The sequence below is a fragment of the Thalassophryne amazonica genome, chromosome 21 (assembly GCF_902500255.1).
Source record: "Thalassophryne amazonica chromosome 21, fThaAma1.1, whole genome shotgun sequence".
NCBI lineage: Eukaryota > Metazoa > Chordata > Actinopteri > Batrachoidiformes > Batrachoididae > Thalassophryne > Thalassophryne amazonica.
This window is the reverse complement of record NC_047123.1, coordinates 26,079,168-26,103,693: the sequence shown is the minus strand read 5'-3', so window position 1 is coordinate 26,103,693 and position 24,526 is coordinate 26,079,168. Positions and strand designations below refer to the sequence as shown.

General features: G+C 41.1%; 1 protein-coding gene across 1 annotated transcript in view; it reads right to left on the bottom strand.

The window, feature by feature from the left end:
* Positions 1-4,791: 4,791 nt before the first annotated feature.
* si:ch73-21k16.1 (phosphatidate phosphatase LPIN1) overlaps positions 4,792-24,526 on the bottom strand; it is a 32,078-nt gene continuing 12,343 nt past the window's right edge. The window contains exons 4-20 of the mRNA XM_034162249.1: positions 20,888-21,180; positions 18,114-18,215; positions 17,903-18,026; positions 17,438-17,780; positions 16,593-16,686; positions 16,329-16,513; positions 16,144-16,237; positions 14,693-14,762; positions 14,085-14,177; positions 13,795-13,856; positions 13,601-13,733; positions 13,358-13,506; positions 13,178-13,264; positions 7,150-7,302; positions 6,941-7,055; positions 6,743-6,846; positions 4,792-6,656 (exon numbers count right to left, since the gene is read on the bottom strand). Of these exons, the coding sequence (XP_034018140.1) occupies positions 6,605-6,656; positions 6,743-6,846; positions 6,941-7,055; positions 7,150-7,302; positions 13,178-13,264; positions 13,358-13,506; positions 13,601-13,733; positions 13,795-13,856; positions 14,085-14,177; positions 14,693-14,762; positions 16,144-16,237; positions 16,329-16,513; positions 16,593-16,686; positions 17,438-17,780; positions 17,903-18,026; positions 18,114-18,215; positions 20,888-21,180 (2,253 nt within the window). The 3' untranslated portion in view covers positions 4,792-6,604. The remainder of the gene's footprint in view (positions 6,657-6,742; positions 6,847-6,940; positions 7,056-7,149; positions 7,303-13,177; positions 13,265-13,357; positions 13,507-13,600; positions 13,734-13,794; positions 13,857-14,084; positions 14,178-14,692; positions 14,763-16,143; positions 16,238-16,328; positions 16,514-16,592; positions 16,687-17,437; positions 17,781-17,902; positions 18,027-18,113; positions 18,216-20,887; positions 21,181-24,526) is intronic.

The following is a 24,526-nucleotide window of genomic DNA, read 5'->3' as shown; positions in this document are numbered from 1 at the left end:
GTTCACTTGCTACACTGGACTTAAAAAGATTTTATGGCATAAACAAGACTTGAACCCACAACCTCTCAATCACTAACCCAGCATCTTTCACACAGAGCCACAAACCCTACATGCACAAGTTTACTTTCGTAGCTCTTATAACCTTTCACTTGTAACACTGGACTTAAAAGTTTGACAGCATGAACAAGATTTGAACCCACAACCTCTCTATCACTAACCCAGCATCTTCCACACAGAGCCACAAGCCCTACATGCTCCAAGTTCTGTTCATAGCTCTTATATCCTTTCCTTTGATCAGTTGCACTTAAAAAGATTTTGTGGTATTAACAAGATTTGAACCCACAACTTCTAAATCACAAACAACTTCTCTCACATTTGGCTACAACTCTTATACACTCCACTTTATTTTCGTAGATCTTACATCCTTTCACTTTATACGTTGGTCTAAAAAAAGCTTCTTTGGCAAGAACAAGATTTGAACCCATGACTTCTCAAGCACTAAGTCAACTTCTTTCACATAGGACCACAAGTCCTATGTGAAAGCTCAACACACTTAAACTTATTTTCATAGCACTTATCTTTTCACTTGATATGTTGTTGGTCTTAAAACGCTTCTTTGACAAGAACAAAATGTGAACCCATGACTTCTCAGTCACAAAACCAGGATCTCTCATGTAGAGCCACAAGTCCTACATGCTCAAACTTGCTTTTGTAGCTCTTGTAGCCTTTCACTTGATAAGTTGGCCTTAAAAGTTTGACAGCATGAACAAGATTTGAACCCATGACTTCTGATTCACTAACCAGTCATCACTCACATAGGACAACAGATTCTACATGGCAAAACTTGCTTTTGTAGCTCTTATATCTTTTCACTTGATCCATTGGTCTTAAAACAATTTTCTGGCATGAACAAGATTTGAACCCATGACTTGTCAATCACTACCCCAGCACCTCCCATGTAGTGACACAGATCTGACACAATCAAGCTTGTTTTTGTAGCTCTTGTAGCATTTTATTTGATACATTGGAGTTAAAAGTTTGACAGCATGGACAAGATTTGAACTCATGACTTACAAACCTCTGAGCTTGTTTCTCTCAGACAGCACCACAAGCGCAACATTATTTTCGTAGCACTTATATCTTTTTACTTGATATGTTGGACTGAAAGATTTGATGCCGGAACTGAACACATAAATCATTAGGTCTAAACTGCCAGATGGGTTTTTTTTTTCTGTGATGTGATTCAACAACAGGCCTTCTTCTATCAAATCAGTGGCAGGAGTTTGGAGTACGACACAGGTCGTGAGGGACGGGCCCTCCTGTTGGACTCCGACCAATTGGACAGCAGCACTGAGGACCAGGGGAAGATCTCTGGGGGAGGAAAGACACCAAGCAGAGGGGGAAATGGCCAACCAGTAAAAACATAGAAGAGACATGTCTTCTGAGCCCTTCGCACACAAACCTGCTCTCGTGGCACTTATATCTTTTCACTTGATACGTTGGCCCTAAAAAGACTTTGCAGCAGGAATAAGATTTGAACCCACAACTTCTCAATCACTAACCCACCATTTCTGGGCCATGGTTCCTACACACTCAAAACACCTTTTGTAGTTCTTATATCCTTTCACTTGATAGGTTGGTCTCAAAAAAAGTTGTGGCACAAACAAGATTTGAACCCATGACTTCTCAATCACTAACCCACCATGACTCACATTGGGCCATGGTTCCTAAATCAAAACAGCTTTTGTAGTTTTTGTGTCCTTTCACTTGATGAGTTGGTCTCAAAAAGATTTTCTGGCATAACCAAGACTTGAACCCATGACTTCTCAATCACTAAAGCAGCTTCTCTCACATAGAGCCACAGGCCCTACATCAGACCTGGGCAAACTGCGGCCCGGGGGCCACATGCGGCCCTTTGCATGTCTCTGTCTGGCCCTCATGAGGTCTGTGACTGTTATTACATATATTAAAAATGTCAAGTTTGTGTGTTGTAAATCATTAGAGAGGTTTATTTAGGTATATTTCCATATTATTACAATAATAAAATTACCTATAAAAGCTATTAAATACGGAATTTTTTGTAAAATTTGTAATGGGAGACAGCTGAGTTATCGATGGTGTGGCCCCCGGACATAATTCAGGTTCCCTATGTGGCCCCTTGTAAAAATTAATTGCCCACCCCTGCCCTACATGCATAAAGTCAGTTTGTAGCGCTTATATCCTTTCACTTGATAGGTTGGACTTAAAATATGGATAATATGGACAAGATTTGAACACATGACATATCAATCTCTGAATCTGGTTCTCCAAGACAGATGCACAAGACCTACATGCGTGTGAACTTATTTTCAGAGATCTTATATTTCACTAGATATGTTGAGCTTTAAAAACATTCTGTAGCATGCACAACACTTGAGCCAATGACCTACCTTTCCTCTCACACACAGTCACAAGCTCTATGTACTTAAGCTTGCTTTCATTGTGCTTATATGTTTTCACTTGATAGGCTGGACTTAAAGATTTGATGCCAGAATTGAAGACACAGATCATTATGCCTGAACTCTTTTCTAGAATGCTCAGCTACCTCCACATCTTAAGGGTTTTCAGCTTTCAATTTGTGTGTTGGAGTTCAACATTTAATGATCCACAGGACTCAAACATTTCTTCAAAAGCTGAAAGCACAACACAAACAGTGTGGAAAGTATGCTGACATCCTGGTCCACAAACCAGCCACTGAGGTCATGTATGAGAGCAGATAGATGGTTAGTTTGAGGAGATGGGGACAGATGGGATGCAAACCTCTGACCTGTGGTGGTTTTGTGGTGTAGCGGATATGACTTGACTTAAAACTTGTTCAGCTATGAACTCACTCTTGCATGCTCTTATTACGTTTGACTTCGAAACTGAAGGGGAAACGAACCCATAACATCTCAGTCGTGTTGTAACAAACTGAGTTACATAGAAGGACACATAAATGCTGTTCTTCAGGCTTTTCAAGATGTACTTTGTTTGGTGGACTTCAAAACTGAATGGCACAGGGGACTTGAACCAATTACATGAAATATGTTGTTTCAAAATCCCTGCACATTGTGTTGTGGCACAAGTCAATTTTGCTCTTGAGTTTACAATTCATACAATCAAACTCTGTGTTCTTAGACGAACAGAAGCTTCTCCTGATCAGGTTTGCTGTTTCGTTCGTGTTTCTATCCAACATGTTCTGAAGAACTAAGAAATGCTGGACCAGCTGAGGTGAGCCCCAAAGTCCAGCCTCGGCTTCCTCTGCCAGATGTTTTTTTTTTGTGATGTGATTCCACAACAGGCCTTCTTGTATCAAATCAATGGTAGGAGCCTGGAGTAAGACACAGGTCATGAGGGACCAGCCCTCCTGTTGGACTCCTACCACCAGACGAGTCACCCAATTGGACTACAGCACTGAGGACCAGGAGAAGATCTCTGGGGGAGAAAAGCAAACAGCCATCCAGTAAAAACGTACAAGAGACATGTCTTCTGAGCCTTTCTTACACAGACCTGCTCTTGTGGCGCTTATATCTTTTCACTTGATACGTTGGCCTTAAAAAAAATTGTGTGGCATGAACAAGACTTGAACCCCTAACTTCTCAATCATCACTAGCCCAGCTTCTCTCACATAAGACCACAAGTCCTATACAATCAAAGCTACTTTTGTAGCTCTCATATCTTTTCATTTCATAGGTTGGACTTAAATGTTTCACATCATGGACAAGAATTGAACCCATGACCTATCAATCTCTGGGCCTGTTGTTTTAAGATAGAGCCACAAGCCCTACACAAATGTGTTTGTTTTCATAGCTCTTTTCACTTGATATTTTGAGCTTCAAAAGACCTTTTGCAGCATGCAAAAAACTTGAACCCATGACCTATCAAGCTCTAAGTTTGCTCTCACAGCCACAAGCTCTATATGCTGAAGCTTGCTTTCATCATGCTTATATCTTTTCACTTGATAGGTTGGACTTAAAAGTTTGACAGCATGGACAAGATCTGAACCCATGATTAACCAATCTCTGAACCTCTTTTTGTAAGTCAGAACCACAAGCTGTACATACTTGACCTTATTTTCATAGCTCTTAATGTCTTTTCACTTGATAGGTTGGACTTAAAAGTTTGACATCAACACGATTTGAACCCATGACTTACCAATATCTGAGCCTGTGGGGAAGGGTGGAAACTCTCAGTTGCACTTTGAGCATTACACACAATTTGAGATAGCATACCAAGTGAGATTGGTGGTAGTGGGACATGGGTCATTACCCATTTTGAGCTCCTCAAATGTGAAAATGTCCCTGATTTTATCCATTATATACATTGCTAAAATACAACTACATTGGGTTTTGGAATGTTGATCTAAGAAGACTAATTAGGTCCCGCAGACTGCCATCAGGACCAACAGACTGGCGCTTATTTCCAAAAACTGCAGTGAAAAATCTCTCACAGGTTACTTCCTGAGTCAAGGCTGGCGCCCATTTACAACTGGGTGGAGTGAGACAATGCAGATACAAAATCTTGTTCAATCCCAGTGTATAAAGTAGTCGTCATCTCCTATCCCAGAGAGCTATGTGATGTGCAACACTTAACATGTAGTATCAAGATATTATCTTGGATTAGCTCTAACATTTTCGAAAATCTTAGCAAAATATATTTACCCCAGTACATTATTTTTATATTTATACACTGTTAAGTGCGGCTTTTAGATCACTGAAAAGCTATATTATTAATATATAGGTGGCCAGTGCCTGTGGAGATGGAGTCAGTAAATTAGCAGTTTATTAATCATAATGTACAGATACAGCAAAAATACAAATGTTCTTTCACAGAAAGAATAACAAGGTATCAGTGTTCTCATACGTGGTCACATTTTATACAGCTGTAATAATAGTTGTATGCAGAATCACACAACTTGGGCAGATTTGTTCTCTGTGTTTCTCTCCTCCTTTGAAAAATCTGTCAGGTGGATTTCACTTTAACGCAACAGTCAGAGACTCCGTCATGATGCAGTAATGAGTTTTACATCAGCCACAGTGGAGCGACAGTCGGGTGATTGTAAAAAAAATATATAATTATATCATACAGCATCACGAAAATAAGCAAATGACATGTAGATATGTGACTGCACGTCAGCACAAATAAATAAAAAGACCAGCAAATAAATAACTTACAACTCTCATAATATATGCACACTGTGTGATTCAGATGTATTTCTTTTTTTTTCCTTTTATGATTCAACATTTCAAACTGTCAGTCATAAAATGCTTCACCTTTAAGAAGAATAATTCCACATTAAATCTGTTGTGGTTGAAATATGATGCGGCAACAGTCAAAATAATTCTAACTCTGTAACACGCAGTATCGTCTGTTAGAATGAGATAATTTTATAGATCTTGCAAGCTTTTATAAAGTAAAATTTCTATGCATTTGTATGTATGTTCTGATTTAATAACAATATTCCTGATAGAAAATATTCACAGTAAGAAAATAACTTCTAGGTTGAATATCTGGCACATTTGCAACTAACCTGCATGATGATGACATGTCATGTAACTATTCTTTGCTACTGTATTTAATAAAAATCATAATTAAAAAGTGTTTGCTACATAAATTATATTAACACTTACTCAGCTCTCAATGCAAAATATGATTTAAGGTGCACTAACATATCACGATGTCACTATTTTCTAGACAGATACAACTTGTCAGTTGAGCACACATTCAATCAAAGTGCATTATAATAAGACTATTTGCAAGAGATTCGCTGACTAAACCAGCTCTCTGCTGCACAAAGTGCTCACTGCAGCATCCATCCATCCATCCATCCATCCATCCATCCATCCATCCATCCATCCATCCATCCATCCATCCATCCATCCATCCATCCATCCATCCATCCATCTGCTACATGTCACCATAATCGTGTTTTATGGCCTTTAAAACTGTGAAGCAATCTGGTCATTCCAGTGAATCAGTGAATCACATTCTGAAACAATTGTCATATTTCCTGTTTTAAGTGTTTGAAACAATGCATCATTTACAGAAACCTTTTTTTTTCTTCCCGTTTTTTTTTTTTTTTACTTTGAGGATTTCTAAATATTGAATCATTTACCAACTGCTTCATTTAGTGTTTCAAAGATATTGAAACAGTGTTGCATTTTGAGTGAGAAAATTGGTTCATTTGGCACTTTTAGACTTTTGAAACAGTGGACATTTTCTGACACAATTGTGCCACTTGGTGTTCTACAAGTATCAAAAACTCTTGCTTCACGGAGTATTTTGGGATGATTTTAAACCACTAATATACACACTGTGCCCACACTATGCTACGCACAATTTCATCCATCCATCGCTTACAAAACTCTCCAGTGTTCACTCAGATTAATTTAACACCCACTGTACAAATAAAGGGAAAAACAACTGTCTGCTCGGAGTTTCTCAGCACACTACTGACTGGAAGTCAGCTGTCAGGGCGGGTATTGTGTGGAGGTGCAGTTTCCTGATGGTCCACTTGAGGGAGCTGCTCCCTCCAGTAGGTAAAGTGGCTGTAGGTATCAGAGCAAGGGAAGTCCAAGGAAGAGGCTCACATCTTTAGCGGAAACACGTGATCCACCACTTCTCCCAGACGTACATAGCTGGGGAGGTAAGACAGGATGATGCAAATGGAACATTTTCACTGAAGTCGATCGCAACATCGGAAAAAACAATAAGTGGAACTTACGATGAAATGTTGGTCTTCGCATGCTCCTGCACGAGCTCCCCTTTTGGGTTCACCGTGAAGATCCTGTTCAGTGGGACTCCTACTTCTTTATATGAATATACATCCTGAGAACAGAATGGAAATCGGTTTCATTTAAGTAGAAGTTTGGACATGACGCAGTGCTGTCCATGTGGAGTGGTGTGCCGGGTCGGTGTTTACCGTAGGCCTGTTGCCGAACGCTGCATAGAAAGGTTGCGTGTTAGGATGGAAAAGGTTCTTGATGTCATTGAGACACTCCACCTTGAACTTCTCCGGCTTCTTCTCAATCACCTCTCTGTCACACAAACACACAGCAGCTAACAGTCAGGGTGAGTCTCATCACAAATAAGTATTGTGAAAAAAAAACCTGAGTTGTATTCACGAGAGACCTGTGCAGGACTGAAAAGAGGCTGCTGGGGCTAAGAAGGACGGGGCCCACAGGAAGCATGGTGCCCCTCTCGTTGACCCAGTGGAGGTAACCTCGGGTCATGTCAGCCATGCCGATTGCTCGAGTGGAACAGTACAGGAACTTGTACCCATTTCTGAGTGGGAGAAAGACATAAGCATCGTGGGTGAGTCTTACACCAGACACAACGCAGCGCACAGCACCGCACACGTCCTTGCTAGTTCCCAACCAATTAGTTCAGCAGATAACTGAAACAATCCTGCAAATGGTGATACAAGCATCAAATTCGGCACAAATACTCCTTCGACATTACTCTTTGGAAATAACCGATTAGCCACCTGACTTTTCAATAGGCAGCCAGGTAGAGTTCAGTTGAAGAATTACACAGTGGTCAAAATTAAAAGATGCTCTAATCATATTGAAAATGATATCACGTCATTCGCTTGATCATAACGATTCCAAAAAGGTATAGTTTGGACTATCTGTGACTGAATGTTATGGAGTTATGGGGTAAAAACACCAAGAATGGTGACAAAGGTCAGTTTCAGTTTGTACAGGGGTCAAAAGTTAAAGTTGCTCCAATTTTGGTAAAAATTGATGCAAATTATTGGTTGAGCTAATAGGATGAATAAATGGAATAGTTTTGACTGTATTGAATGCTTGGTCTCCAAAGTAAAGGTCAAACAAGCTCAATGTCCACTGGATTCTATGACATCAACTTCAATCAATCAACTTTTTTCTTATATAGCGCCAAATCACAACAAACAGTTGCCCCAAGGCGCTCCATATTGCAAGGCAAGGCCATACAATAATTATGAAAAACCCCAACGGTCAAAACGACCCCCTATGAGCAAGCACTTGGCAACAGTGGGAAGGAAAAACTCCCTTTTAACAGGAAGAAACCTCCAGCAGAACCAGGCTCAGGGAGGGGCAGTCTTCTGCTGGGACTGGTTGGGGCTGAGGGAAAAAAACAGGAAAAAGACATGCCGTGAAGGGGGGCAGAGATCGATCACTAATGATTAAATGCAGAGTGATGCATACGGAGCAAAAAGAGAAAGAAACAGTGCATCATGGGAACCCCCCCACAATCTACGTCTAAAGCAGCATAACCAAGGGATGGTCCAGGGTCACCCGATCCAGCCCTAACTATAAGCCTTAGCGAAAAGGAAAGTTTTAAGCCTAATCTTAAAAGTAGAGAGGGTATCTGTCTCCCTGATCTGAATTGGGAGCTGGTTCCACAGGAGAGGAGCCTGAAAGCTGAAGGCTCTGCCTCCCATTCTACTCTTACAAACCCTAGGAACTACAAGTAAGCCCGCAGTCTGAGAACGAAGCGCTCTAATGGGGTAATATGGTACTACGAGGTCCCTAAGATAAGATGGGACCTGATTATTCAAAACCTTATAAGTAAGAAGAATAATTTTAAATTCTATTCTAGAATTAACAGGAAGCCAATGAAGAGAGGCCAACACGGGTGAGATATGCTCTCTCCTGCTAGTCCCCGTCAGTACTCTAGCTGCAGCATTATGAACCAACTGAAGGCTTTTTAGGGAACTTTTAGGACAACCTGATAATAATGAATTACAATAGTCCAGCCTAGAGGAAATAAATGCATGAATTAGTTTTTCAGCATCACTCTGAGACAAGACCTTTCTGATTTTAGAGATATTGCGTAAATGCAAAAAGGCAGTCCTACATATTTGTTTAATATGCGCTTTGAATGACATATCCTGATCAAAAATGACTCCAAGATTTCTCACAGTATTACTAGAGATCAGGGAAATGGCATCCAGAGTAACGATCTGGTTAGACACCATGCTTCTAAGATTTGTGGGGCCAAGTACAATAACTTCAGTTTTATCTGAGTTTAAAAGCAGGAAATTAGAGGTCATCCATGTCTTTATGTCTGTAAGACAATCCTGCAGTTTAGCTAATTGGTGTGTATCCTCTGGCTTCATGGATAGATAAAGCTGGGTATCATCTGCGTAACAATGAAAATTTAAGCAATACCGTCTAATAATACTGCCTAAGGGAAGCATGTATAAAGTGAATAAAATTGGTCCTAGCACAGAACCTTGTGGAACTCCATAATTAACTTTAGTCTGTGAAGAAGATTCCCCATTTACATGAACAAACTGTAATCTATTAGACAAATATGATTCAAACCACCGCAGCACAGTGCCTTTAATACCTATGACATGCTCTAATCTCTGTAATAAAATTTTATGGTCAACAGTATCAAAAGCAGCACTGAGGTCCAACAGAACAAGCACAGAGATAAGTCCACTGTCCGAAGCCATAAGAAGATCATTTGTAACCTTCACTAATGCTGTTTCTGTACTATGATGAATTCTAAAACCTGACTGAAACTCTTCAAATAGACCATTCCTCTGCAGGTGATCAGTTAGCTGTTTTACAACTACCCCCTCAAGAATCATTGAGAGAAAAGGAAGGTTGGAAATTGGCCTATAATTAGCTAAGATAGCTGGGTCAAGTGATGGCTTTTTAAGTAATGGTTTAATTACTGCCACCTTAAAGGCCTGTGGTACATAACCAACTAACAAAGATAGATTGATCATATTTAAGATTGAAGCATTAAATAATGGTAGGACTTCCTTGAGCAGCCTGGCAGGAATGGGGTCCAATAAACATGCCGATGGTTTGGACGAAGCAACCAATGAAAATAACTCAGACAGAACAACCGGAGAGAAAGAGTCTAACCAAATACCGGCATCACTGAAAGCAGCCAAAGATAACGATACATCTTTGGGATGGTTATGAGTAATTTTTTCTCTAATAGTCAAAATTTTGTTAGCAAAGAAAGTCATGAAGTCATTACTAGTTAAAGTTAATGGAATACTCAGCTCAATAGAGCTCTGACTCTTTGTCAGCCTAGCTACAGTGCTGAAAAGAAACCTGAGGTTATACTTATTTTCTTCAATTAGTGATGAGTAGAAAGATGTCCTAGCTTTACGGAGGGCTTTTTTATAGAGCAACAAACTCTTTTTCCAGGCTAAGTGAAGATCTTCTAAATTAGTGAGACGCCATTTCCTCTCCAACTTACGGGTTATCTGCTTTAAGCTACGTGTTTGTGAGTTATACCACGGAGTCAGACACTTCTGATTTAAAGCTCTCTTTTTCAGAGGAGCTACAGCATCCAAAGTTGTCTTCAAAGAGGATGTAAAACTATTGACGAGATACTCTAACTCCCTTACAGAGTTTAGGTAGCTACTCTGCTCTGTGTTGGTATATGACATTAGAGAACATAACAAAGGAATCATATCCTTAAACCTAGTTACAGCGCTTTCTGAAAGACTTCTAGTGTAATGAAACTTATTCCCCACTGCAGGGTAGTCCATCAGGGTAAATGTAAATGTTATTAAAAAATGATCAGACAGAAGGGAGTTTTCAGGGAATACTGTTAAGTCTTCTATTTCCATACCATAAGTCAGAACAAGATCTAAGATATGATTAAAGTGGTGGGTGGACTCATTTACTTTTTGAGCAAAGCCGATAGAGTCTAATAATAGATTAAATGCAGTGTTGAGGCTGTCATTCTCAGCATCTGTGTGGATATTAAAATCGCCCACTATAATTATCTTATCTGAGCTAAGCACTAAGTCAGACAAAAGGTCTGAAAATTCACAGAGAAACTCACAGTAACGACCAGGTGGACGATAGATAATAACAAATAAAACTGGTTTTTGGGACTTCCAATTTGGATGGACAAGACTAAGAGTCAAGCTTTCAAATGAATTAAAGCTCTGTCTAGGTTTTTGATTAATTAATAAGCTGGAATGGAAGATTGCTGCTAATCCTCCGCCCCGGCCCGTGCTACGAGCATTCTGACAGTTAGTGTGACTCGGGGGTGTTGACTCATTTAAACTAACATATTCATCCTGCTGTAACCAGGTTTCTGTTAGGCAGAATAAATCAATATGTTGATCAATTATTATATCATTTACTAACAGGGACTTAGAAGAGAGACCTAATGTTTAATAGACCACATTTAACTGTTTTAGTCTGTGGTGCAATTGAAGGTGCTATATTATTTTTTCTTTTTGAATTTTTATGCTTAAATAGATTTTTGCTGGTTATTGGTGGTCTGGGAGCAGGCACCGTCTCTACGGGGATGGGGCAACGAGGGGATGGCAGGGGGAGAGAAGCTGCAGAGAGGTGTGTAAGACCACAGCTCTGCCTCCTGGTCCCAACGCTGGACAGTCACAGTTTGGAGGATCCAAGAAAATTGGCCAGATTTCTAGAAATGAGAGCTGCTCCATCTAAAGTGGGATGGATGCCGTCTCTCCTAACAAGACCAGGTTTTCCCCAGAAGCTTTGCCAATTATCAATGAAGCCCACCTCATTTTTTGGACACCACTCAGACAGCCAGCAATTCAAGGAGAACATGCGGCTAAACATGTCACTCCCGGTCTGATTGGGGAGGGGCCCAGAGAAAACAACAGAGTCCGACATTGTTTTTTGCAAAGTTACACACCGATTTAATGTTAATTTTAGTGACCTCCGATTGGCGTAACCGAGTGTCATTACTGCCGACGTGAATTACAATCTTACCAAATTTACGCTTAGCCTTAGCCAGCAATTTCAAATGTCCTTCAATGTCGCCTGCTCTGGCCCCCGGAAGACAATTGACAATGGTTGCTGGTGTCGCTAACTTCACATTTCTCAAACAGAGTCGCCAATAACCAGAGTTTGATCCTCGGCGAGTGTATCGTCGAGTGGGGAAAAACGGTTAGAGATGTGAACGGGTTGACGGTGTACACATGTCACATGTCAACCTGTAACATGACAATTAAGCATGACACATGGTCCAAACTATTCCTTTTTAAAACTCTGTTAACTCAACTAATAATTTGCATCACTTTTTATCAAAATTGGGGCAACTTTAACTTTTGACCCCTGTACAAACTGAAACTGACCTTTGTCACCATTCTTGCTGTTTTTACCCCATAACTCCAGAACATTCAATCACAGATAGTCCAAACTATACCTTTTTGGAATTATTATGATCAAGCGAATAATGTGATATCATTTTCAATATGATTGGAGCATCTTTTAATTTTGACCCCTGTGTAATTCTTCAATTGACCCTGACCTGGCTGCCTATTGAAAATTCAGGTGGCTAATCAGTTATTTCAAAAGAGTAATTAATGTCTAAGGAGTATTTGTGGTGAATTTAATGCTTGTATCACCATTTGCAGGATTCTGCTCTTATTCTGTTATCTGCTGCACTAAATGCAATTGTGCTGCTCACACTCATAACCCTACATTATGTACCTGCACTCATCTGCCATCAGGCAGAGTGGTGCATCGCTGTTTAGTGCAAGTCAAAAGCGACTGCGCCGCAGACCTGCAAAAAGCTGAACTCAACTGACTTTATTTACCATTTACCCAAGTACAAGGACAAAGCTGGTGGAGAGTCAAGTGCAGTGTTTGTGTTGTTTATACACACTGGGAAGTGCCTTCGCGATCATATTCATCTTCATCCTCATCATAATCATTTTTTCTTTGACTCTCGGTTCACAGACTGGTTGGCACCATTGTCTGATGGGCAGCTACTCCTGTAAATGATGCGCTCGCACGCTTTGATACTTTACACCCAGACCAGAAAACCTCACCTCTCCACCACTGAAATGGCGCACGCAGCTCTTAAAGACAGAAGACACTCTGCTTGGTCTTTCTACACTCAAAATACGCCAATGATTGACGTATTAAACGACTACTTACAAAAACCTCTGCACCCTGTGCAAAGGTTTTTACACCAGTTTTTTTTTTTTTTTTGACCACTGAAGGTGATGCTTGATTCTCCCTATATTTGTGGCAATTTTCCTTCATAGGCCAACGCACACAGATTGGTGACTTTAATGTGCTTCTGCAAGCATGAGTCTCCAGCTTGAACCTCGTCTCTCGGCGGTTCCTTTGTGCTTTTGTTTGTCTTATCATTTTGAGTAAAACAATCCCATATGGTAGTTTGTCGGTTAAGTATATTAGCTTACTGGCTGACTTTGTGGTACAAATGTGCAATGCCCTGGTGGGTCCAGTCTTTCCCCAGGGTGGGCAGGATTTGGCCCAAAGTGTCTGACCTGTAAGTGAACACACATGCAAAATATTGACAGTGATGAAGTAGACAATTACGCAATCATTTAAAGGCCAAGGGGCACAAACATCTCACACACCTGGTGATTGTTCCGTCAATGTCAGATATGATTATGTTGTCGTCCCAGTTCCAGAGGTAGATGGTTCCTTGACAGCGACAGGTTCCCTGATACTGAGTGGTCACACTGAACACAACGTCATTCGGACCATCCTGCAACCGGAGGGACAGCTGTGCACGCAAAACAGAGCGAGAGAATACAAGAAACATAAAAGATGATGATATAATGACGTGTTCAAAGCAGCAGTTGAATCTGAGTTCTCACCAGCTGCTCTGATGTGAGTCGGAGTGTCTTCTTATAGGACACGCCTCCTGATGCTACCCCTGGTTCTGAATGGAGGGTCGGAGTGCTGTGTTTGTGCTCTTCATCACTAGATGACGACGGGTCGTCTTTACATCTGGAAACAGGCGGGTGGTTAAAAACCCAAATTATTTTATTTTAGTTTGAGATTTCTTTACCTGTCGGCCATTTTCTCGGACTGATGGTCTGGACCACAGGTTCCACGTTCAGAGACTGAATCCTACAAAAGGACACTCTGTTGAAGTCACATGTCTGGTTGCTAATGCACAATTGTGAAATGATCTTACAAGCACTTTTATCTTATTAAAACGCCAATCAGATTAGTGAGATGGACCTTCAGGGCCACTGTGCAATTATTAGAACATTCCTGCATTTCCTGCAGGAATGAGCAAAAAGAAAAAATCACAGACAAAAATCGAAATTTAATCAGCAATAAAACTAAAATTACAGATTTGGTGCTGCTGTTTCTGCCTCTCCAGGAGAACCACCACCTCCCTCCTTTCTTGGGCATCTTCTCCTTCATGATGTTCTCCACTGCAGCCTGCAGCCGAGTGTGAAGAACACCCCCGAAATAAAAAAACAAACAAATACAAATTAAATAATATATATAAAACACACTGAAAAAAAAAAACACAAAGGAAAGGCAGAAAAAACAAGTCAAAATTAAATAAATTCATGCAAAAACAAGCAGAAGAAAGGAATATAAGAGGAACATTCCATACAGAGCCAGAGACACAACAGAAAAAGAAGTCCACAACGGAATGAAGATAACTGGGACAAGAGCGCTGAATGAATGAACAGAAAGAGGAGGAGGAGGAGGAAGGTGTGATTAAATAAGAGAATCAGAGAACACAAAAAGCAGGCAAAGTTTTTAACAACGTCTGACAGGACGTGTGGTTGTACTTTATGTACTACACACAGAATTTGTGCACTGTAGTTAATCTGTGACTGTGATACAGAAAGCAGGCGCAGTTACTGTATTTACACAGTGCAACCGATCTGCAACCCGAGTCATGTGAATCAGAGCACGGGGCGGATTACGTGTCCGTTTCTTACCTTTGGCAAAGGTTTCTGAAATGCTTGAAAGGCCAGCATAAGTGGAGCTGCCGTGCTCCAATTATAGTATCTGCCGAAAGAAAAACAACAAATAAACAAATCATATTCATATCAAAACTTAAAAACTTAAATTGTGAGGCCAATTTATCATGAATGTTCTGTTGCAGTGTATAAAGGAGCTGAAATCACGTTGCACGTCGGGCACGAGAGCGGAAACGGTTTTTGCACCCCGACATTTATGAAAGAGCCGTCCCATGTGGAAAACTATCCTTAACTAACACAACCCTTCCACCATATACTGTTAAAGATAAACATTTATTACCTTGAGTTTGTCTCTTAACAGATCACCCATGATCAAAGGTCATGTGACCAACCTAAAAGCGATACACTGTATGACTTCATATTACTGATTCATAGCACTAGGCCAATTTTTTTGTTGACTTGTGAGCTTGACTTTTAACTGATTTTTATTCCTCCCAGATGAATTCCCTTTTTGTCTTTGGCTGCGCTTCAATCGGTCCACCAAGTCTTGTCCAAATTGGACAAAATCTCATGGGAGTCATGTTGTTGAGTCAATACCACATGGGTCCAGAGACAAATATCCCCACATGCACAAAAAAAAAAAAAAGATCAACTGCCGCATAGTTATGAATGAATGAATAAGTTTTATTCAGCGCGCACATAAACAAAATACCAACATAAAATTCTCTTACTAACAAAACAAATCAAAAAACAGAAGAAAATACAACAATAACTCAAACGATTCCCCAATTAGGTGCGGCTGAAAGGGCGTGAGCTGAAGCGAAAGCTTATAAACACCCACCCGCTACATCAGTAACTGCACACATTTAAATACACTCAAAACAAGGTAACAATCAGAAAAATAACATAACTGAACAGAACAATCAGTAATGTGACGTGCAAATAAACAAAAAAGAACCACAAAAACAGTTAGCCTAATATAGCATACTATGTATAGTAAGACATGACATTGTTTTTATAAAGTCTTTTAACACCGACCAATGTACCAGATGATTTAACACTATCAGAACAATTATTCCAGATTCTAACACCTTTTACAGAAACGCAATGACTTTTAACAGAATCTTTCTTCTCTTAAATATCAGTGTTCCTCGCAAATAACAACTGGACTCCCTCATTTTAAACAACTCCTGAACATGTAGAGGTAAAAGTTTATTTTTAACTTTGTACATGATCTGTATTAATTAGAAAAGCAAAAAAAAAAAGGGCTTACAAAGTGATACATTAAGCCAACAGTAAACGGAATGACTTTTTCCCACTCTGTCACCTCTGGGACTCAACTCGCCCTCTGACTGGATGTTAACTGTAACCATACCATCTGTGTGAGATTTATCTCTACAGATGTTATAGATTAACCACCTGATTTCGCCTGTTTTATCACAACAGTGAGGAGATGTGTGTGAACTTACTTGGAGCCAATTTTTACGACCAAGTTGGGATCATCAGTGATGGACGGGTTTGCTGCAAACTGCTGGTAAGAGATGATTTTCTCATGGAACTGCTCTAAAACGCCAAACAGACAGAAATGCGTCTGTGCATGTGCAATTCCACACAAGCTAAAGAGCGTGACGTCACTGCGTGCCTGTGAGTTTACCTTTGGTGATTTCTCTGTTGTCAGTGAGTCCTCCACACAGAGAGATGGCGATAGAGGGCAGGTCAGCCATGGGGTCGCAGTAGCTGTCCACTCCGCTGTCTCCTCCAGAGCTGAGTGACTGAGGAGAGAATCTAGTGTTGTGGAGACCCGGCTCTGAGGTTCTCCTCACCGCTGAACCGCCATCACTACAGATCACAGACGTGTTTCTATGAGAATGGATGCAACCTTCGGTGCACGTTGAGTGTGTTAGCGTGTCACATGTACCTCTTAGGGAAATATAAAGCTGCTACTTTGGGCTCCAGCTCTGTAATGTCATCCAGATAAACCCCATCAGAACCGAGATGGCAACTTCGCTTATCTGCAACATATCCATGACGATTTTGAAATCTCAGCTTTTTAATATTTACTGCTTTTTCCCCCAAACATTACATGGTAACTTAACAAATGCCACATTTCAAAGCATCAGATAGGTGTCCGGACTGTACAGAGCAGAGGTATTACTCGGGGAGCTACGACCACTACCTTTGCACCCCCCAGGACTAAACCAAACCAACTGTAGGTTCCGCCTAATGGCGACTTCTGCTCCTACTGGCAAATAGGATTGGGTTAAATGCAGTAGCCACATTTCATTGTGCAGGGAAGATGTTCTTCTGTACTGTGCATATGACAATAAATTTCTTTGAATCTTGAATCTTAGATGACCCCAAAACACAATCAGGATGTTCCCAAAAATAAAAAGTGGCCTCAAGCCAGTTAACCAAGATGGCTGCTAAATTTTTTTTCCCCCCACTAAAACACCTTTACACAACAACTTAAATATCACAGAGATTCAATGGGAAGACCACTGCGGGACACAGCAAACTCATTTGTGCCTAAACTAAATTCATTCATGGGTTTAAGATTCAAAATGGTGTCCAAAATGGCCACCAATAGACCCTTATCATTAAAATACATAGTAGGAACAAACAATAGAGCTAATAATGACAGAAATCATTGGTGTTTTAGTGAAAAAACCCTATTTTGGCAGCCAAAGGTAGTGGTCGTAGCTCCCCTAGTATATGGTAGAAAAACTCAAACTGTCCTTTTTAATTAGCCAATGCAAACGTTACCTTTTCTCTTTGATGGAGAGTCTGTCTTGGATAGTGTGCGAGATCCTGTTTCCTCCATGTCCAATGACATACAAGTTGCTGCCGTTTCCATAGGAGTCTCCGCCATTACTGCGTGGGACTCCATCATTGTGCTTTCTTGCTCCGACCCTGTTGTGGACACGGCTTCCTCAGAGGCTGCCGTCTCATCCATCGTGAGCAGCCCGACTGTTGATATTTCTGAGCAGGTTTCGCAGTGATCTGAAGCTGTTTCGCGTGCAATCACGCGAAAGTGCGTGCTGTCAGACACAGGGATGGACATGGGGCAAGCCGGCGGCGGATTGGATTTCACCGGGAGGAAGGACGGCTAAAATAATTAGGAAACAAAATGTTGGACTTGGACTGAAAAATAGCCATCAAGAAAGGAACATTCAACAGCAAAAACAAAGACAATGCGTGAACGTAGTAGATGTGAGCACATTGTGTTACCGTGGCAGCATGTGGCAGCTCCCCCCACGCCCAGTGCATGGCTGTGTCCCGGGTGTCTGCATCTGAAGGCTTGATCATTAGTTCAGAATCACTCTTCGGAGAGGTAGGACGAGAGTGATCAGGGCTGAGGGGGGAGAATCGTTACAGAACTGTGTTTAGTGATCCACGTACAATTTGCAGGATTTCATAGAAGTGAGCCTACGTGTCCAACCTCTGGAGCGGGCTCCATTCTCCCTCTGAACAAGCGTAGACACCGGTCTGTTTGTAGGAACTGCTGGTTGTCTCGTCTCTGGAGACATCCTGAGCTGAAGCCCTGAAACACCCACATAAGCCAAGATTTATACATCACATCTGTTTCGCACCAATCTCAGTTAGCATTGTTTACCAGATTTGCAACAGCATTGCAATTCTTAGAATACAGCAAAAAACATAGATTTTGCTGTAGATTAGCCCGCCCCCTCAAAAACATTCAAGTGTCGAGTTAAATTTTTTTTTTTATTGAAATGTTAATAAACTCCCCATCACACTTTGTTAACAATAATGGCAATAATAGTGATAATAATAATGATAATAATAATAAACGTTGATACAGTTTTTGCAGGTTGGTATGGATCGAAAAAATTGGAGAGCATGTGCTGGAAAAATTATTTTGCCGATATCCAGATAAACATCTATCTAAGATCTATCATCTGTTAGTTACACCACGTGGTAATATTAGATAGTGTTCTGGGAAAGATATGAATCAGCTTTGGAGGTGATTCGGAATATATTTTGGAACTGAGATCCAGAAGAATATTTGGCACATGGCAACATTTAAGTCAAAAGATTGGGGGGGGGGGGGGGATGTTGATAAAATTTGCAAGGAGACAGCTAATGTCCTAAAAAAAATAAAGAGGGATTTTATTGTGAATTTCAGCCAAAAGAGATTTTGGATCCAGGAACCAGAACTTTTTAGCATTCAGGAACCTGTAGCCTTGGTGGGGGTGTGTGCTCTCTGAGTGCCATCTAGTTTCTTATCCGCTGATACAAATACTACAGGGTGACCCAAAAAATACAGAACCCATAAAAATTGTAATAAATCCAAAAAATTTCCTGACATTTGCTGGATTTAAACTTCAGTCTTTGTAAGATCATTCCCAAAAGTTTCAGTTATCTTGGTCGCTTTGTATAAAAGTTATGTTCTTTCAAAATAATGTTCCAAATGGTACGATTTGTTGGTGAGATAAGCTTCTGGGCAAAAATATCTTTTCCTTAGTTGACCAAGACATGTTGGGGAGGACTGTTGTTCCAATCGTAAATCCTACAAAGCTCCAGCTAAGTTACTAAAATTTTCCAGAACTTATGGGTTTGTTTTTTGTTTTGTTTTTTGGGTCGTGATGAGACTAATGATTTCTCTCTTTACCGTTGTCAGATGGGGTGTTTTGACCTTTGGGCTGAAGCATGCGCTCTAGTGACTCTACTGAGTCCTGCTGTAATGCTGTTGGATAAATGCTGGTTTATTTTCCTTAAAATGACTTTCAAGATCCTGCAAAAAACACAATCGAGATCGCTGTCGTGTATTCTAAGTTAAGTGTAAACAAACAAAAAATTCCATGTGTGGTTGACAAACACGTTTATTAAAATAAAATTAGGCCTCGGACTTTGAGCTTTAAATGAACTCAGATTTCCTTGAAATAACAAGAAGATAAAACCTTGTTTACACCAAGTAAACAGGCTCCTGTATTTCAGGCCTTCACCCCAAATGGAGGTTTACTGGACCCCAGTGCTGTTTACAGTCATCTGCAAGGGGGAGATGAGCTGGAATGTTGATGCTGTGCGCAGAGGAACGTACCCCTCTGATTGGCCCGTTATTTACAACTGCTGCCTGCTCGCCACAAATCAGCTTTAACATCAACAGGAAAACATACATGACATGGCCCACGTGCTTGCACATCTAACCTGCATACTCAACATACTAAAGGCATGGGATAAATGGAGGAGGAGGTCGGGTTACACCGGTTTACACGAGTTGCACATCATGTGTGTAAACAGAGAAATGCACTTCATTCACAAACAAACAACAACCCACGGCCGTCCGCTTCTCACACAAAAGCTTCTGCTTTTAGGAGCCGACATCAAGTCTTAAGACTTAAGTTGTCCACGTGCTTTTGGGAGTTTTGTGCCAAAACTTGGTTCATTCTGTCACACTCCACACCTCATTTCTGTGACGTAATTCCCATCGTGCGTTTGATCGTGAGCTCATTCTCTGCAGCAATCCCAGACATATCCAGCAGATGGCAGAGAGGTATGCAGGACAGTATATTACATAAGCAATCTACATGAAATGATCCAGATCAAATGACACATCAGGCTCAAGTGGGCAGAAATACAGGTTTTCTGCAGTAGACACACAATTCAGCCCACTGTGGTGTTTCAAAACAGGGAACTGATCCCGACAGAAAAGATGTGAGGAATCTGTTACAGAACTCCTTCCGTCATGTAAATGTTTTTCCCAACAAAGCCATATCTTTGTCCATAGGGCCCTTAAGAAATCGGTCACGTTTAGCGGAAACACGGGGAAGAACCTGGTATATTTTAGCGCTGATCATGATGTGGATGTGCTACCAAGCAAGCAACCTCCGGTGCTGGAAAATTATGCCAACGCAAAAGTGATAAATCTTGCAGTTCTTTAAATGTACACTTGAGGGCGACTTCCAAAAGTGAGTCACTCAGCGTAGACCCCCATGTTAAAATCCCAGAAATTTTCAGCAGAAATAAACGTGTTTACAGCCTAGTACAAAAACTGTTTTGAGCAATAGCTAGTTTCCGCAACTGTACAGGGGAAGGGGGATTTTATTAACTCATCTGATTAAGGTATTTTAAGCCAGAAAGTTGTGAAAAATTAGGGGTGTAGTCATTTTAATAAGTGTAGCTCTGGTTCCATTACCTGTCCCTCCTTCTATTCCTCGTCTCCTTCCCCACTTCCCACTCTTGACTCCTTCTCACCTGTTGCCGTCCAGCTCTGTCCCTTCATCTGAGCTTATGTCGATAGTGAACATGTCTTCTTCTACGGAGTAGCCTTCACTGTCTTCCCTCCTCATGCTGACGCTGTCAGCCCGCGACTTCCTCTTCCTCTTCCTTCTTTTCTTCATCGCCATACTGCCTGTCTCTCCGGTGGTTCCCGTGGAGCCCAGGGTCTGCACAGGTGGCCCAGAGCTTTTTGCCATCATAGAGGAGCTCATCAGAATGCCGCCATCGGATAGGATAGGAGAGGTCGCCAGGTGAGAAGGAACCACTTCCTGTTTAGACAAGAAACCGAAACAAAAGACTGAAACACCAAGATACATTGCATGTGTTGTGTGAATTTGCAACAGACGTATATTAATTTGCAGGACTTGCTGTCAAATATGAGAGGTGAAGGTATGAGACTGTCTGAGTACACATTCCAGTTATAAAGTATAACTGACCATGCAGCCTGCACAAATATTCAAAAATATTTGCATGGCCTTGACTCAAACTGCCTGTAAACATTTTATACTTGCCTGCTGAAACTAAACTCCACAGCTTCCCCACTTTTTCAGAGGAACACAAACAAATCACACATGAACTTGTTCTACGGTGAAGAAAGAGTTTTTCAGATGACTGAAACAGCCAATCAGAAAGAAAATTCCTTCCTCCTCCCTGCCAAAGGAGGCAGCGCCACAACGCCTCTTTCTAGGACGAGAGGCGGCTTTCCAGGAATTCCTCTGCATGAATGTTCCTGCAAACCCAGAGCAGAAACTATTGGCAGCAGTAAGGAGGCGTGTGAGAGCCTGGAGAGGGAACTGAGGTCACTGATTTCTAGAGATGGACTTCGTGATGTGACGTACCTTTTTAACCGCGTGCCAAGAAAACGCTTTGTGCAGGCAACTTTTCTTACCCCCGCCTGGGAATGTGACACCACTCCGGGGAAAATAAATCATCCATCTCCTTCATTTGCAGCTTCAGCGGTCTGCAGCTTGTTTATGTCTTTCAGCTGCTCACATTTACACGTGTATAACAGAAAAAGTTCTGGTTTGGTTGTTGGTGTTCAAGCACGCGTTGCACAACGTTTGAACTTGCTGTGTCTGTCCACTAGATGTCAGCATTGCAGTGCCTCATGCAAACTGAACTAAATCCAGTTCTAAATCAACTGTTTCAGTGTTTTGAACAATTTAAAGAATCATTTTCTGAAGCAACCCTTTCGTTGAGTAGCTTTGTGTGCTAATTGTTTCATTTACTGTTTCGAGCATTGTGGAAATCGGTTCATGTCAGGGTCTGCCTGCAGACAGCGGAGAAACAGGCGTGCTAATCTAGACTGGAATCATATGATCTCCACGTGCATTCGAGCTAGGCCTAAAACATGTCATCGGGGTTATGTCATTCGAGGGTTGGCAGTGCGGCGGCTAAGCAGTTCGTGCTTCCAAATCAGAAGGTTCCTAGTTCAAGGCTCAAGCCCCTGCCTACTCTCCATGTTCTGTTTAGTTGCGTCAGGAAGGGCATCTGGCGTAAAACTTGTCCCAAATCAACATGCAGATCTATCTGGGCTATACTGTGGCAACCCCAAAGGAAAAAGGACTTACTAGATTGTTTGAGAGTTATCATGACCTTCCCCTACTTCAATTGTTAGTTACAGGTTAGCGGCAAAACCTGACGTTTCTGTCCGTCCATTGAGATAACAACAAAAAAAATTGTCAACTGGGACATCCAGAATACCCTAGTTATTCACTACGGAGTAGTTGAAAGATTCTTCATTTTTCAGTTTGTAATCTCACAAGACAGTACCAACTGGGAGGCCACCAGAAGACAGTTCTCCAAGATATAGAGATGCAACACTGCAGATATTTTGAGGTTCTGCTTTTCACTGTTGTTGCGATCTCTGGTTCGACAATATCAGCTTCCAGTAAAAAGGGGTTGGAAAAGTTTAACCCCTTAAGCCTGAGAGCCTATTTCACCAAAATCACATACCCATACATTATGATTTATCTCTCAGCTTGTACAAGATCAAAAATGCAAAAGTTTGGATCAGCTAAAAGACAGGTCCTTGGGGATGTTGTGGATGCAAAAAAATTGAAAGTAAATAAAACTTGTAGGAGTAAATGAGGTTTTTTTCCCACCCCAAAAAAATAATTCCGATTTATGTATTTATTTGCTTGGCGTTTCAGCTGTGGTTAGTTGATATGTGATTGAAGTGGATACTTTTGTAGAGGAGACTTTGCTTGACATAAGTGTATGTTGGTGTCAGCATTGGTTAGTTATGAGTGTTCAAATGTTCCAAAACAGGGCAAGTCCCGAAATCTGGGGACTCTAGGGTTTAAGAAGGTAAGATTAATTTTATGGTTATGCGGCGGTTAGGGTTGGGTAACTGTTTGGGCCAGGTTTAGGAATATGGTTGGGATTAGGGTTTGGGCTATGGCTGGGGTTAGGATTAGGGCAAACACATCATCTCCACTTGAGCTACACCAGAAACAACGCTTTTCTGTTTCTGTTTCATTTGGGTTGGGGTTAATAATTTCTTGATGAAACGCTGTAAAATCTGTTGCAGTTCCAGATGAAAATATGCTGGTGTTCTCTCGCTGAAGAGTAAGAAGTCATATCATTTCCTGTCCAGAGTGGACTGTTTGGATTTATTTTTTCTAAAGTTAAAAATAAATAAACAAATAAAACCTTATTTCTGCCTTCACTGTCTGGATTACTTGGGAAGCGTTTAACCCTGAAATGTTCAGATATCTGAGTTTATTCATTTCACTTATCAACCACTGAATCTGTACATTTCACGAATGCACAAGTGATGTGTTTAGATTGGCAAAAGCAAATAAAATGCCATCTATCCTTAATGTTTAGTCCTTAGGACACACCGTGGAATGTACGGCGGAGATCCATGGCTTATTAAAAGCAGCATTCAGACCTCTAACTGCTGAACTGCAGAGGGTTGTTCAGACAAAAAAGGAAAAAAAAAAGAAAAAAGGAGACATTCCTGGTATCTGTGCCAACTCGGCACACTGTGTGACTTTGTTCTAACTACTACTACGAGTAAACACAGGTGTGTCTGTGTGTTTAGGTTGAGGCAGAAAAGGATGTGTTTTCACCTGAACCGCGGACGTCTGCCAAATAACTGTAATGTGTAACACCTTTGAATTACCACAAACAGAGTCCAAACCACAAAGTTTTTTTCTATTAATGTAAGAATAGATGCAATGATAGCACTCAATAATCCACATAGTCTACAGGCATAAAGCACCAGTTTTGAACCAAATTGTGTTTCTAGATAATCGGTTGCATGCCACATTATGTGCTTCCAATTCAGCCATCCATCTCCAACTACAGAATGAAACCATGGTGATATGTGGGTGTCCCCTGTCACCTTTGCCCTTTACAGTTGCTGGCACTTCAGTGAGGCAACTCCGTGATGGGTCATGCCAAGAGAACTGCGCCACATGGCCATAATATCAAGTAGCACACCACATGTCAGTCCACAACTCAGATGATATCTTGGTCCAGATAGAAGGGCCGATGTGCAGAACTCAGCCAATATAGCCCACATTATCTTGACAGTGACTTTCATGTCTCTGGGACCTCAGCTTTTGAGGTTGAGAGACCCATGGGAAGAGCTAATGGAGTCATGAG